Raw genomic sequence first — 17,103 nt, forward strand, 5'->3', positions numbered from 1 at the left:
CTACATAGAGTCGATGCTTTTAATAATGGCGTTTATTAACATGTGAAAAATTAAGGATAACTAAATAGCAAACAAATTTCGTCAATAGCAAACAGTTTATCCCAATCCGTTACGTAGTTTAGAAGCGAAGAATCAGCCGCGCATAGACAGCGACTTTATCTTAGTTTAATTAGATTTAAAATAACAAGTCCCGTCAATTATCTAATTAGAAACGTGAAACAATCAAAACCCCATTTAGTGGCATGGAAAATCTTTATTGAAGTAAATATATTTATAAAGTCAGTACAATTTAAGTTCAATAGTTTCCAAAAATATTAAAGTGCAGGTTGCTGATCACCTGGCAATGTTAAATATGATTATTTCTTAATTAAAATACAAGCTAATATTGAGAAAACTGTAATATGTGAATAATAACATGTATATACCTAAATAAAATCATGACAAAAATATATTTTAGGCAGGCTCTGAATTACACTGCTCTATGCTGTTGTTATCCTGGCCACAGTTCACAATAATAAACTTATAATTATTAAGACACTGCTGAGATCACATGAAAACTTGCACTCACCATAAAACAAAAGGAAGAGTGCAACAGACAAAATGTCCTCAATTCTCAAGTAACTTCAGCGGTGTATGAATTTGGTCAAAGTAAGATGTGCAACTAGTTCAAATAAATTTTATCTCTGTCCACAAATAACATGGATAACAAATATTCTCCGGATAAAATGTCTAGTATGGCTTTAATTTATACACTCAATTCCGCCACATTTTTCGAATGGTGGACAGACAACCAGTTGGGCATCTTATTTTACAATAAAATTAAACATCAAATTACAAACCACGCAATGTATATTCATGTATACAATAATATTACTAAGTGTATGTATATAATGTAAATACATTTTCATGAAAAACAAAATAATATCATGGAATATTCAAAGAGCCAAAATACTTGAGATTAACTCTACCTTGATACCACATTAACTTCTAAGATCTAGGCACAATGCAGCAGAGACTCCTGTATGGATTACATAACAATTTTCGTTGACTGTGGGGCAAAATGGTACAATTATTCAGTAAACACCATCACACAAGATGTGCTGAAAACATTATCTACAACGGTCGTCTCGCTATATTATTTATACTCGTAGTGGTACATATGATAAAATGTTGAACTCTGAATAAAGCTTACAGAGTAATCTATAGCAGGCGAGCAGTATACGATAATGGTTTCAAAGGATTAATGATACTCCTATGTGCTGATGCTACCGATGCCCCTGCAGCGTGCACTCAGCGGCATGCTGCCTCGAAGGCAAACAACTACATCTAATAAAACTTCAACGTTTACAATGTTTTCAAATCTTTACGGAGGGTATTGTCTGTTAGATATATAATTTCTTGTCGCTGAAGTCCACAGTCACACAAAACACGTCCGTGTGGACTACTCCTAAGTTTAAAATACTTTAACAGAATTAAATTATTGAGCAATATATTCTTAAGAGAATATAGTAGAGTAGAGATTTGCTCGGCTGCACCAACTCTACGGAAAAATCATGACGTTAACCCTAGTATCAAATACCAATGCACACTCCACAAATGTCATTTTCAAGAAAATTAATAATAATTAAAGGAATTAACAATCTTTGGATCAAAATTAAAATACGCATTTGCAAAATGCACCTTTCACGCTAAATTACGATAATTTTCTCATTTTTAACAAAAAAAAGGTGACAAGAAACTTAATTCAGACCTATAATAATATACTTAAATCTAATTTTAAAACAAAAAAAAAAAATAGCCATTTTAACGTACACCTAAGCCAAATAGGAAAATTCCGGGAGTTGCGATCACAATTTTTATGAAAAACCAAATTGATTCGGTATGATATGTTTTGTTATTTACTGAATAATTTGTGAGATGAAAAATATTTAAATGGCTGCTTATGTGAAAAAATTATGCTTACAGTTATAGAAACAATTAAAAATAAGATCACTACAATACGTAAATACCAAGAATTGTATATTAAAATATTTGTACTTTTACTGACTAAAGGAAAAACATTGGCAACTGCTAATAATCCTACAATTGTAAAAAAAATAACTTGTATAATGTAGACTGAAAACGGTCGTCTCAAATTCGTTCACTCTAAGATGTGGAATGCAATTAGAATTCTTTAACAATATTAAAAGGTATAATAATATATTAAATTTTTATATCAGCTCAACAATGTATATAATCTATAATAATTTAAAAGCCTAGATCCAAACTGTGATATTTATTGCACAAGCACACATGTGGCTTAAAATTCCAATGGGAATAGAGCTCACAACCTTATTATTATTTATGTTGTTTTTTAAAAACAGTGGAGACCAAACAAATAAGGTGGGTAAGAATTAAGTCACCATCAACCGTTTGAGCATACTGTTTTATAACATAAAGGAATAATTGATCAGATGAAAATACAAATTTAAATCCTACCCACAGTCAAGTAACACGGTCTATAAGTAATGAATTGAATCGTTAATGCCACAATACTCCACCAAAACCATCTAGCTGTGCTTGGTGCCACAACATAGGCAATACGCCCACCTCCAATAGGGAGGGTAACATTAGAGCTCACCTTGTGCGCTGCGAACCCTACGACTATCACCTTACTTGGCACCGCGTGCTGACGTTCTTGACATCTAAGCCCACAGGTTGGGTAGCTACCTCGCTACCAAACGTTCACCTATTTATTTCGCCTTCCAAAACGGACGTTCGTGATGTCAAGAAAATAGCGATTCTCAGCGCCATATAAAGCGATACTACACAACTACTGAAGTAATTTATTGCTGGATACATAAGGGAATATAGATTCAAGAGAAATATATTTACCAAAAATTGCTTTAAAGTGTATATAGGTAACTTTTAAGATTCCCGAGAAAGGCTACTGTAATGTACTCTAATGATACAATTATTATCAATTAATGTCAATGGACAATAAATACCATTTGACCTGCCATTATCTCATGACATAGTGCTTACTTGCTACGGCAAGAATATACAGCCAAGCAGACACGGCGAAAATCCGCCGTGACCGCGCCAACCACTAATAAACATTTCTAAACAACACCACCGTATAGGCAAACTTGTGATACTGTTATGTTGTGTATAATCAAATTGAAAAATACTAATTCCTACAAAAATTCTACGCTGACGCATTCTACATAAGATATATGGCAAGAACAAAAGGAAACATTGTCAATGAGATATCACCAATTAATTCAAGATGTAAATAATATAAACTATAATACTTTAAAATATAAGAATATCAATGTCATTGCAATTATTTGGAAAGTTACATATATGTATGTATTTATTATAATAATAATAATAATTATATAATGACATTTTCAACTTTTAAATTTATTAATATTGGAATTCACACATAAAATAGTATAATTTGTAAAATTATCCAAAACTTATCACACCACTTTTTTAATATTTTATGCAACCCTAAAGCAATATTTATTATTAGCGTCAAACGCTCCCTTTGGGGCAATAATAAGTTCTATTTCGGTTAATTTTACTTCACTAACACACAATAATTTTGATCAATGACAACAAATTAAAAATGAACATTATATATTAACCCTGAATATTAATAATAAAACAAAAAAAAATTGGCAACAATTAGTGACTAATTTTTACAAATATCATACAATAAAATAATTACTATGTGCATGCACAAATATCGTAAGAAAATAATTTGGCAGTAAAAATTCGTAACTCTAAAGGCCTAAAACACACTGGCCAAAAATACTATTCAAATATAGGCCCAGAACATATAATTAAACAAAACAGTAAAATGAAAAATTAGAGTATTAATCACACCTACTCATCCGCGAGGGGTATGTAGACTCGTATTTTAAACCTACTTAAAATAAAGAAAATAAAATTCCCTAATGCTATCGGGACAAAAATCCTGAAACAAATAACTTAAAAACAATATAGAAAATAAACCCAAAAATTACTCACTAATCAATAGAGGATTCAGACTCAAACGTCAATGTTCAACTTATCACTGGTTCTCCATCGACGGACCCACGGCGCTACGCCCCGTTCCCACGTCCAATACCGCGGTTACGACTCATAATGTCTTTGCAAATCTTAAATTGTTGTTTCATTATGTTTCTCTATTATTGCTCATATCACATCAAATGTTGCAAATATTTCAAATATTGATAATCTGTTCCAACAACAAATAAAATAAATACCCTATTGCTAATTAAGTACAAGTATTAATTTTAAAACTATGTTTCAAACTTGTTACGATAATAAATATGTATATTTAATGATAATAATATGGCTCAGCAACTACGATTAAACGTGCCAAATATTCTCTGTTGTGTTTAATATATTATTTAAATGCATGATAATGTAGGTAATCGTCCAGCATCAAAGACAAGGCAATACATTATGAGAAGTATCATAGTAACGACTATAACAATATTGTGACCCTAAACAGAAGAACATGAGGCTTCCCCGACAGTGAAATACATAATATTCGCTATTAGTTATAATATGAAAAGATTTTTTTATTTTTCAAGCACTAAATTGTACAGGGCTACGCAATTTGATAAGTGCAATTATTCTTCTACATCTTTAGAGCGTAATGCATAGATTTTAAATATTATGAAACTAATTCTAGTCTTGCCTTTTTAGTTGAACGATCTACCAAACCATGCATATGAAACTAAATTTATATCATAGTAATTTTTTATCACTACATTTCGAAGCTAAACGCATAAAATTTAGAGAGCTTTGTAAAAATATGACAAATTAATATAGGCTATAAAATATCACACTTAATTTTAGGTGGTCTGAGTTAAGTACTATTTCGAAATGTTTTTGCAAAACAAAATAATGGTCACGTACAACGTATCATGATATTTAGATATGTTATAATATATATATAATGAAATATTTAATTTCGTTGGCTCAATTTTGGCTCAGCATATCCGCCGTGGCTACTAAAATCATTGTTGTATATAAGAAAAAAGCTATAATGAGAAAATATTAAATCTTTTTTGAAATTCCTTCGAAAAAGCCTAATTACAGTTGGAAGACTATGAGTTTACGCAATTACAGTGTATTTTTATTTAAATATAAATTGTATCTGACCATTACTTGTGAATTACAAATTAGCATAGACCCTATTACCATATTATTATCGATGTGTCTACTTCGAAAAATGTCCCATATTTAATTATGATAGATCTATTATAACCATTAAACGGGACGCTTTTAATAATGTGAAGATCTAAATATAGTGTCGTATTCTGTGAACCGCAGATCCATAATATTCATCATTTGTTTACCACCTAATACTATAATTTCCAATTTTGAATTTAAATGTGGATAGTTATAAAAATATGTATATAAGTAATATTTTAGCGACAATATAGTGTCGACTTTTCTATAGAAATAAAATACCTTTTTATTAGCAAATTCATGTATACAGCTAAGTTGGGATGATTATTAAAAGACTGGGTGCGGTGGGTAGTGTTTTCATATATCTTTACATATGTGCAGGTGCTAATGTATAGTTTTTCAAGAAAAGCTGTAAAAGTTCGTGTCAAAGAAACCCTACACTTGTTTTGTGACAGATGTTGTGACAAACAACATTACTGCACTAAACGAACAAATAATGTATCATTCCCAACAGATAAAAGTAACAAAAAAGTTCCAATAATATTCTTATTGAGCTATATACACGAAGATGCCACAAAATGTTAAATATCTTACTTCGTTTAACTATCCCAGATACATTGTACAAATTTATTGCAAAGTTATATAGCGGCTTCCCCATACCAGAGCACTGTGGTTCACTACTAGATAAATTTATAATGAACCGAATTTTAATAAGTATGTATATCATAATAGCCTACTCATGAAAAATCTTTCAAATATGTAATAGGCTCTCAAAACAAGAGTACATGAAAAACATTTTGTATAGACACAAGAATTCTGTAAATGGTAAATATATTTTAACGGACAATATATAATATTGTATACGAGATTAACCTAAACTAGATGGCACGTAATAATAGTGTCGCCTCCTTTGGTCTTAATAACACTAAAATTTTGTTACAATGAACTCAAATTGTGCGTTCGTATTTGTTCACTATCAAGCGAATTACTAATATCTAAAAAAAAGTGGTCAATTATTTTAAAACAATATACGTATATCGGGCGACAGTAAGTTTGATGAGGCGACACTCCCACGCAGTCCCCTAATTGACATGTGTTTAAACTTCACTCGAACTAGGAACCACCATACCAGCTGCTAATTTAGAAACGTAATATTTATAACAGTCCAGTCAATAACTATAGATGTTACATTTCTGGTAGTAAATTTGGTAGGATGGTAATTTCGAGTCCTAAAATAATATAAATATTCCCATAAATATAGTGTAATATAATAATATTGTCAATATATAATTAGGACTAACATTAAAATTTTAAAAATTAGCATTCGTTTTCATGTCACTGCCACTTTTAGTACAACTTTTAATTGTTGCTCTACTATAAAACAACGATAGTGACACATATATCATATTTAGGACCAAAAACTAAGCACCCAGAACCAAATCAAGTAAAAATTAACTCTTGATAATTGCCTGGACATTAAAATATAAGACAAATAATATTACACTAAACTTTGGATTTCCCGTTACTATAACTAAATGCAAAAATGAAAGAGGAATAAAACCCAAAAATACACTCATTCAGTACTTTGGAAATAATGACTTGTAAAATCTATCCACAAGCAGTGATACAATGCTGCTCACTAAAATGCCACAAATAAAATATACATATATATATGAAGCTTAGAAAAATGGGATCGCTATGACTCACTGCACATGGACAGAGTGTAAAATCAGACTAACATGAATTAAACATAAAATAACGAAAAAAAAGTAGTCAAATACTGGTTTAGCAAAAATGATAAGCTTTGTAAAAACAGTAATATAAAAGGGAATAAATGTGAGATCTTGTAGTATGCAGACTTACAGCCATCAAATTACTCCTCAGACAATATAAAGAGTGTTGAGGACTAGAACGTGATGATTATTCTTAGCCAGAGTGACAATATACCCCTCCGATGTAATCTTCAAACCGCAGCAGCGAGAAACCTGTAATTAATCATTTATATCCTTCAAATTTCAAATTAAATATAAAATTATCACAAATCGTAGTTTTATAACACAAAAAAATATGAACAAAATGTGTTTTGATATTGTGGACATTAATAATAAACCTTCAAATATGACATAATAATGAAATTCTATACAATCGCACAATTTGTTTGATCCTCTAACCAAGTTTTGTTGAATGTGTTTTTGTAATGTTATCTACCACTCGACGCCTTAAACTGCTCAACCAATTATCATGAAATTGGGATACCGTAGTACTTGCATTGAAGAAGAACACAATACACTTTTTATCTTGATCAAACTGTGTTTACTTTGTGCAAAAAACAAATTTAATATATATTACCTTTACATATGGGCATTCAAACTCTGTGACCAGTACACCGTCGCGCGAAAACACAGCGACATGGAACTTGTTACCGTGCGAATCACCAATGAGTACATCGCCGGCATCCGAAACGTCTATGCCGTTCGGGAAATTGGTCACATTCTCGCATCCAATGCGCCGCAAAAACCTACCCTCGTCGTCAAATACGACAACACAGTGGCCTTTAAAATCACACACGTAGAATTCTTTGCCTGAAATAGTAAAACACAAGAAATAGTAATAAGTGTATAGGGGAAATCAATGTTCAGCAGTGGACAGTTAATATGATGATGATAATGAAGAATAAAAAGTAAAACTAAATACGCTAAAAAAAAATCGATTACTTTACAGGTTATCAAAAAGTTATTTCAAATTAAAATATTAACTATTTACACAAGTCCTTTAATTAATATCCCAAGACCATAAGATATAAACATATAGGAGTAATAATTTTTAAAAGCAGTAACTATCTCCGACCTTAGGATGTCGTAACCGTATTACATTTCGTTTAAATCTTTGTGACTATAATATTGTCGATTCAATAATAGACTCTTAGAGAACTTTTTTTTAAACAACTTAAAATGGCAAACAAGCTGACGGCCTACCTAATGGAAAGTGGTAACCATCGCCTATAGACATGAGCAGTACCATGGACATAACAGAGTATACTGTTTCGCCCATGATACCCCCAATGCGTTGCCATTCCTAAGGACTCAATGTTATTCCTCTGTACCCTCTAAACTCACGCCATATCTCACCCTTCAAACCGAAACACAGCCATACAAACACATCTGTTTCACGGTTGAAACACGAATGGGACAGAGATACCCAAGCAATCGACTTTTGTACAAAGTCTCCCTCTGGTGACTCTATGCAAAATAATTATTGATATATTTAGGAAACACCAAAGTTATCCTCACGTACTGGGCACGTATCTAAACGACAAGCCATTGTCCAGCAAAAATAATTGGTGGAGTCGGCTAAAAACAAAGCACTTTATGTCTCAAGGACACGCAACTGACATCTAAGTTTCTTTGGACAATATAGACAATACTTTGTTATTGTAAAGGATGGCAAATGTTATTATGTGTACTCAAAGAAGTAATATGGCTATGTACATAAATACAATATTAAATGTACTAATACAATCAACTTACCACTAATTGCAATATCCGAGGGCTCTCTCATACATTCACTGCAATCAAACCACCTCATCAGATCACCTTCCTCAGATAAAATAAAAACAGTAGGTGTCACACTATCGACCGCAACGATTAATCCTTCAGCAGTGACTGCTAGACCCGCCACAATATCAATGAATCGCACCTACAAAAAAGATATATTTTTATAATTAAGATTAATAAAAAAAATTAATAAAATTAATATGAGCAAAAGACTTACAGCAATCTTCTTTAAAAAGTGGCCATTTTTTGTAAATATTTGCATTCGCGACCTTTCATTACCACGATCACAGACAACGAATTTTCCAGTAGCCCGAACTACAGCCACTTTACGGGGGTACCACAATTGACCTTCTTCTTTACCAGCCACTCCAAAATTGAACTTGTGATTTCCAGACTTATCAAACACCTACAATTTTTATAATTTGTATCAAATATTTAATGTTTTATATACAATATTAAGAATATATATTAATGTATAAAATGTACCGTTATACGATGATTATTTGTATCAGCAACAATAATGTCCTCATCATTTCCAAGACAGAATCCGTGCGGCGAATTAAATTGTCCCTTGCCTCCACCAAGTTGACCAAACTTAAATCTTATATGCATAGGTGTAGCCTTAGTAGCACGAACAAGCGGCGCCGGTGGTGCGACAAGGGCTGCTTCTTCAGCAGCAGTCAACAATGGTCTTCCAGGTGATACACCACGGGGCCCCACACCCCCAATTCCACCAACACCTCCAACTCCTCCAAAGCCATTTACTTCTACAAATAAAAAAATAAATATTCTTCTTTTAATTAATTATATAAACATTACATACATATATACAAATTGTTGTAGATTCTGAAGTGCCAGTTCTATACTTTAATATTTTTATTTGGATAGTTTAGCGCAGTTATTAGGGGGCGTTCAAGTATAACAGTGTAGCAATTTGAGTTTCGGATCAAACAATGCAATATGCAACATTGTCTTTTTTTTTTATTTAAATCAGAAACTGTTATAAGTAAAAAAAACACAACCATTTATATTTTACAGGGAATCTATAACGATACAAGATCGTACATGCCAACCTGTATTGTACGTCATTTTAATTTTGTTTTCATTGTCGGTATTCATTGGTGTAGTGATTCAGGTATTACGTAAGAATATTACAGCATTACAGGGTTATGGAAAAATGTTCTTTTCATCATCTTCAAAAATTGTGTTGCATAATACTTGAACATACCCTTATATTACAAGCTACAGAAGACTAGTAATTCTGACTCAATTCTATTATCAATTTATGATGCTTCATTCTGGATATTTAGATTTAATATATTATCAAACTGAAATTTTTATTTGAGAGTTTTGCATTTTAGAATGGAACTACATTATAATAATTTAAACTTTACCTACCTGTATTCAATCCTAGCTTAGCAAGGGCTTGCAAATTGTTGTATGCTTGGGGAGAATTTAAATCTCCAGCTAATAATTCAGCAAGCGTAAATGAAGAAGCTGGTGATGCATGAGGAGGTGGAGGCACTTCCTTTTCTGCAATGCTGGCCAGTTGTTGTAAATTATATTCTACCATAGATGGCAAAGCTGGTACACCGCCTACTCCAGGAACAGGGCCAACACCAGGAGCACTGTTAACATTCACTACTCCAGGCATAACACTGGTATTTGGAACCGTATCTACTCCCGGCACAGCGCCCACTCCAGGAACGCCTATAGTCGGTACAGCACCCACACCAGGAACCCCCACAATACTAACACCAGTCACTCGACGCACATTGCCCAAAGGATAATCATCAAATACAGGTGCATTGGTTACAGATACAGCAGGAGAATGAGAGTTAGATGCTACAGATACAATAGCAGAAGATTCGCTAGCACGTTTGCGCTCTTCAGCTTTGGTAGCTTCTGTTCGAAACACTCCAAATGTTTCTTCTGCAATAGTGTCAAACTTATCCATCTTGGTTACAAACTCCAATGAATAATCCACATCGAATTCTGGCGCCCCTTCGAGTAAACGTGCGAACTGGGAAGCAACAGTTTTCTTCAACATTACTATTTCCGTACCATCACCCCGACGGAGTAGTCTTGCTGCAAATTTACAAGCACAATCGATGCGTTGAACAGTCTTATCGACGCGATCGAACAAATCCATTACTTTAAGCTCTCTTTCTTTGTGTAAACGTTCAAGTTCTTCAAGGGTCTTTTCACGACGCCTTTCTAAAGCTGCTTTATATGCATGGAATGCTTCATTGATGATACTTTCAGCTTCATCACGTTGACGTTGTAAATCGCCTAAAGCATCATCAAGCCTCGCAGAAGCACTACCAGCAGCAGCTGCACGAGCATTACCTTCCATGATAAGATTTCGTAATTCCACGCGCAAGTTCTGTTCAGCATCAACTATTCTTTCACAACGATGCTCGCCAACTTTATGGTCCACAGTTAGACATTCAGTGCATGCACCGACATCACATTCGCAACAATAAAATTTGAGACTTTCTCCTACATGACGGGTGCAAAAAATCGGCTTATGCACGGCTGCCTTTTCCTTAGAAGATCTGAGGGCATCAAACGGAACTACGCGATGATTTTCAAAACATCTCATAAATTCATGAGCTGAGTTGCAATTGGAACACAAAAAATGAGAACAATCAGTGCATCTAGCAACAGCCGGTTCTTTACTCTTACAGCAAGTGCAAACAACAGATTGATCCATAGCAGAAACATCTAAAATGTTGGTGATGAGATAGTCGGAAGGAAGTGATGCTGCTCCACCCCCAGATATCTGAAACATTTGACAAATTACCTACTTAAAAAAAATGTGTATAAAGTGACAAACAAGTAAAACTACTCTATTTTTTTTTATTACCTTGGTCTCTTGTTTACATATTGGACATTCCACTGCCAAATCATATTTTAATGAGTCACCTGCTTCATTAACCATCAACTTATCAATGCAAGCTTCACAGAATACATGAAGGCATGACAAAACTCGAGGACTGCATAACTTATTGCTAAAAAAGTATGTCAAATTAATTTCTTTATAATCATAATGATAATAATAACAAAATAACAATTATAAAAGAAAATAACAATTATATAAAAAACATTTTTTTACAAAATACTTACTCGCAAATGTTACAATTTTGTTCTTGTTTCCCGTTATCAATAGATTCTAATGAACCCTCATCCCCCAGGCTGACCAAGCCATCGCCATAAAGCTCTCCATTCATGTCTTCCATTTTAACTTATAATTATCTTGGTGTATATTGTAATATTGACCTTATTCAACAAAAATCTAAAACAAGTAATATCTAACATTATTTTAGGTTGATTTAGGTAAAAGAAAACAGGAAAATGTTTTAATGTATGATAAACTTTTTTATATATGATATACTAACAGTATTCAGATAAGTATTGATTCATAGGCTTTTTTAAAAATGAATGTGTGACAATTTTGTATTCCATAAATGAAATATATAGATTTACAAAATTTTATAGATATATTAATGTGTTGTTGAATAGATGTTCATGATGACAAAAAAAAATATTCATTAAATTTTTTATTAAGTTCATCTATGAAACTTAAGCATTCTAAGCATCATAAAATTAGAATTTCCATCTCATCTTGCTTTTTCCAATATGTGTGTCTAAGATCTGAATTATATAGATCATTTAATCAATATAAAGCATATGAGTGAGCTCTTTTATGCACTTATAAACATGAGTTGTATGTAAAGCATGACCATAGTAACAAAATAAAACAAAATCAAATAAAAATGCATAACCAACTGATTAGCTTATGATTATTGTCAATTTTATAATATAAAACTTTTTAGGCATCACACATAACTTTAAACTATCTTTTTATATCTGCCATTAAACTTTGTTGTTGTGACTATCTATTAGTTTATATTACTTTACAAAACCCTATTCTTATTAGTTGACTATGAAACCCTATTCACATGTGATCAAGATATTAGTGGCAATTTTTTCCTCTGAGAAAAATGGCAACTTCTTTAGTCACAAAATTAAACTTGAACCAACACAGGATTTAACTGATTCCAAATTGATAACACAATTGCTTAACACAGTTGCAAAGAAAATTCAAATGAAATCTCTTTCTTTACTAAAAATTTTGGTCTACTATTTTGGTGGAATAAAATATAATAAAATTATTATTTAGTTAGTATCCTAATGAGAACACATTTTTATTAAACATGGCCTAAATTGTCTAAAGTTGTAATGACTAGTAGTAATAACTGAAATTGTACCAACCATAGCAAGTACATTACAAGACTACTAAATGATATTTTTTTAAACATTCATATCATCCATTATATGTCTACTGCTGAACGTAGGCCTCCCTCTATTAAAGGGGGAGGCCTACATAGGTTTTAAGAAATGAAAAACAGCAGTATAGCCAAAAGTTATTTTGTATTATTATTGACAAATAATCAAAATCAGATTAGTACTGGAAGAGAAAACTAGAATATGAAATGATAAATTTAGTTATTTTGCATAAGTATTTATCAAACAGATATAGTTGTTCCTTTTTTCCAGGACCTAAACACAGAATGAAAGATTTACAAAATACCTATTTATTAATAGTCCTGGCCATATTTCCTCTTAACTGCTCAATTAGATTCACAATTTTATACATTCTTATAGTATTAGTAAGTTCAATTTTCAAAGTTCAAAAAAAAAAAAAGTAGTAAATATAATATTAGTAAGTTATGATTTTTGTTTTATGCTCTCCATTAATTCTTTTATGGTGCTGTTCATATCTATAAACAATAGTTACCACTTCGAATCAAGTGGACCATCCAGCTTTATTACCTTGCTAATATCATTAAAAATAAAACTAAGTTTCAAAGTTAATAATCTACTTTGACAACCAACAGGCTTAAGAAGATTCTTATAAGGAACACTCAAAATTATCTACCCAAAAGCCAAAAAATTCTAATTCAGAAAAAAAAAAATTGTTTCTAATCTTCTTTAGATTTCAATTCTAGCCTATATTTTAAAGTAGCAGAAAGTTGCATAAGTATATCTAAACAAATTACAGACAAATTGATCAATAATTTTCTATTTTCTCAAATTAGTTAATATGTGCACCAGTACTATATTTTATCCATAACATTTGCATTCAAGCCTATCTCTATATCCAAATAACTACTGTAAAAATAAATGCCTAAATGAAATTAACTATTTAAATTTTTGTTTTTTTTTTTTTTTTGGATTGTAGTTAACTATTTTATTTTTAATTACAGAATAAACAGAAATAGATACACAGAAAAATTTATTATAAGAACTATTGTTCTCATTGTTACATTACAAATTACAATATATTATTACACAAGTATAAATTTACATTTAATGTGCAAAATATGCCGTTAATATCTTATAAATTTGATTAATGTTTAGTTTTTTCTCCTTTTTATCATAATAACAATTTTGTACAGAATTTATCCAATTTTAATGTATGTATATACCAAACATTTTTATTAAACGGACTAGAAATTAAGTAATTTACAAATTAAAGCAACGTAGACAGCTTAATCAGCAATATACTAAAAATTGTTATATACCTACATAGCACAAACGCAATGCACCATGCAGACAATGGCGAAGGTCGATAGTTCGTTATCTAATTGTTTAGCGAATATTGTCAATTTTTACTAAAAAAGTAGCAAAAAGTAAACCGAAAGAATATAGAAAGAATTTACTAACCTTTAACAGGTATATTTTGCAGAAAAGGCGATTAATGAAACGCGCAGAATGTTCTAACACGCCGTAACTATGACAATATCCATCACTATGTAAATAAATAAAAAATGAGCATCAAATCTCAACAAATATTTTTTAAATAAAAATGGTTTCTTCGATGAATTAAATTAATGTTTTGTCACGTTCTCATTTTAAAAAGACGAATACATCACGGTATATTGATTTTCTGCGTTAGTTGGTTGCGACATGAAATGTTGCCAGTTCATATAGGAAAAACTACGATTATCTACTACAAGTACTTGATAGTAAAAAATTACTAGATAATTTGAAATAAACGGTTATATAGTAGAATTCGTTTGACATGTGTGTACCATGTTGCTACCTTACAGGAATTCTGGTTGTTGAAGGATTATTAACACATTTCCAATGTGTTAGCGCAGGCAGGGTTACCATTCCATTTTCACCCATAAAAAAAAATATATATAAGCGCTAATCATGTAATATGGTCATAGCTGGGAGGGGGGGGGGGGGGGGAGCATTGTACCCCTTAATATACACTACCTTAAAATGAAAGGCCCCAAGAAATTTAGCTTCATTTTTTTTGTCACTTAGATATGACACCTACCCCGCCAAAAAGTTCTTTTGATCCAGCTCGAGTATTCTCCGGAGCCATGAATGGGGCACGGAATTGAACGCCTTTTTATTTTAATTTTTTGTAGCACCATGCTGCAGCTTACGCTGACTGGGGACGCGATTAATAGCACATTTCTTGCCCTCTTTTTGCTAATTGAATTAGTGTAAGAATAGGCTACCATATTTTAGATTTACTGTTTTTATTTTATTATTTCATGGTTTTAATTTGTTCCATAGATTTCGTATAATGTTCGGCTATGATTTGCTCTACGTAAGTTTTTGTTTTGTTGAACAAATTAACTAATTACATCCACATTAAAATAAAGGCAGAACAAAAGTAATTTATTTGTTGCAAATGTTTAATTCTTGTCGAATTCATCATAGTAGGCCAACTAATTTGGATTTATTCTCATCTATCATCTTCCATTGGTACTTTGTCGGTTTATATCAATAATGTAGGAGAGCTTACGATTACATTTGCATCCATTAAAAAAAAATTGTAGGTAATTGTTCTCAATCTACGGTAAAGTCAAATATGACAGAACATGGAATAGGCTGTAACAGTCAAAGTCAAGAAAACAGGCTAGGGTTACTTTAAGAAAAAAAGTGTTTAAATATAATATGTGCAACTTGTTCATTGAGTTTGGATTTTTTTTGTTCATTGAATTTTACGCTATGCAATGAATAGGTTGGTTTATGATAGATTTATGTTATATAATAGTTATATGGATATCATATTATATTATAACCGATACGGCATTCGACAATGGATATTTAACTTATAGTCACTGTCATTATAAAATTATTCTATATTCGGTTTATATCAATAATTATATATTAAAATTATTGTCTCGCCAATGCCTAGAATATTCATTTATTTTATCGTGACCATACTTTTAGTCATCGTTTAATATTGTATTATCGACTACTAGTCCCATTGCTAGTAATATACCGTCAGGTTGAACTTCACGTGGTTTCCCCGGAAAGCCATTGTGATTGATTTGTTGTTAAATTCATCACGGGCCAATTAATCTGCTACACTCTTACCTATTATATCTCACTGGTGTCCCGCCAGTGTATACCGATAGCACAGGCGGTCTTACCAATCCATTATCAAATATTAAAAAAAAAAAACTAGTTCCATAGATTCATTTTTCACCTTCGTCAATATGAAGGGGAGTGCCATTCCTTAATGGAATGATTATTTCTTGGATTGGTTCGTGGAAGGGAATATTTTAACGTCATTCATCTGTCGGTCAAATTAAATTACGAATTAACTTTCATAAAAATCATTTACTAGAAACAGGTGAAAATATAGGTATTAATTAATCAAATGCTCAGTAGCAATAATTACCTTATTAATAAAATTCAATACAAGATTTTGTTTTTTGTTAAGTTGATCATAAAATTTTAATTATGACATTTATACCTAACTGGGAAGAATTTGAAAAGTCTGCAGAAATGTTGTACTTACGGGATCCGCTCAATACTCGCTACAGTACTAAATACTCGCATTCAAAAGGAGTATTTTTGGTTAAAATTACAGACAATAAAAAGGTAATATACGATTAAAATAGCTATTTCTAAATAAAACACTACTTAGATTACTACTATTCTTTGTAATAGCCTCTCTTGTATTTCATAATCGGATTGTAAATATATTAATCTTAACTAAAATTTAAAATTCTGTCTTCATGTCAGGTATGTTTCAGAAATACATTTATGTATTCTCATAAGGTGATTTACATTCTCACATGGTGTGAAAATTCTTTCAATTTAAAATTCTATTCAGTGTTTAAATACTCAATTCAAAGGTTTATTTAAGTACCTATGACATATTACCTCAAAAGATTAATGTTTTTTTTTATTTCAGTGTTTGCAATATAAAACAGAAGTGCAGCAAGATGTGCGGAAAATTGATAAATTTATAACAAACCTGATGAGGCATATGGCTTCTGATGAATAGATTAAGTAAAATAAAATTATTTTATAA

The 17,103-nt window shown here is 31.5% G+C and overlaps 2 protein-coding genes across 2 annotated transcripts; one reads left to right on the plus strand and one right to left on the minus strand.

The window, feature by feature from the left end:
• Nucleotides 1-233: 233 nt before the first annotated feature.
• On the minus strand, nucleotides 234-14,728 carry LOC113523352 (brain tumor protein). Its single transcript, XM_026909286.3, has 9 exons — nucleotides 14,481-14,728; nucleotides 11,877-12,045; nucleotides 11,617-11,761; nucleotides 10,146-11,532; nucleotides 9,234-9,514; nucleotides 8,965-9,153; nucleotides 8,721-8,889; nucleotides 7,543-7,775; nucleotides 234-7,178 (listed from the first exon to the last, which is right to left on the minus strand). Exons 2-9 carry the CDS (start codon nucleotides 11,987-11,989, stop codon nucleotides 7,074-7,076), a joined length of 2,622 nt encoding a protein of 873 aa, XP_026765087.1. The 5' UTR covers nucleotides 11,990-12,045; nucleotides 14,481-14,728; the 3' UTR covers nucleotides 234-7,073.
• A 1,560-nt stretch (nucleotides 14,729-16,288) lies between these two features.
• LOC113509150 (signal recognition particle 9 kDa protein) lies at nucleotides 16,289-17,103 on the plus strand. The gene is made up of 2 exons (XM_026892456.3): nucleotides 16,289-16,667; nucleotides 16,984-17,103. Exons 1-2 carry the CDS (start codon nucleotides 16,527-16,529, stop codon nucleotides 17,074-17,076), a joined length of 234 nt encoding a protein of 77 aa, XP_026748257.1. The 5' UTR covers nucleotides 16,289-16,526; the 3' UTR covers nucleotides 17,077-17,103.

This window comes from Galleria mellonella, unplaced genomic scaffold (genome assembly GCF_026898425.1).
Source record: "Galleria mellonella isolate WM207_F2 unplaced genomic scaffold, CSIRO_AGI_GalMel_v1 utg90, whole genome shotgun sequence".
Lineage (NCBI taxonomy): Eukaryota > Metazoa > Arthropoda > Insecta > Lepidoptera > Pyralidae > Galleria > Galleria mellonella.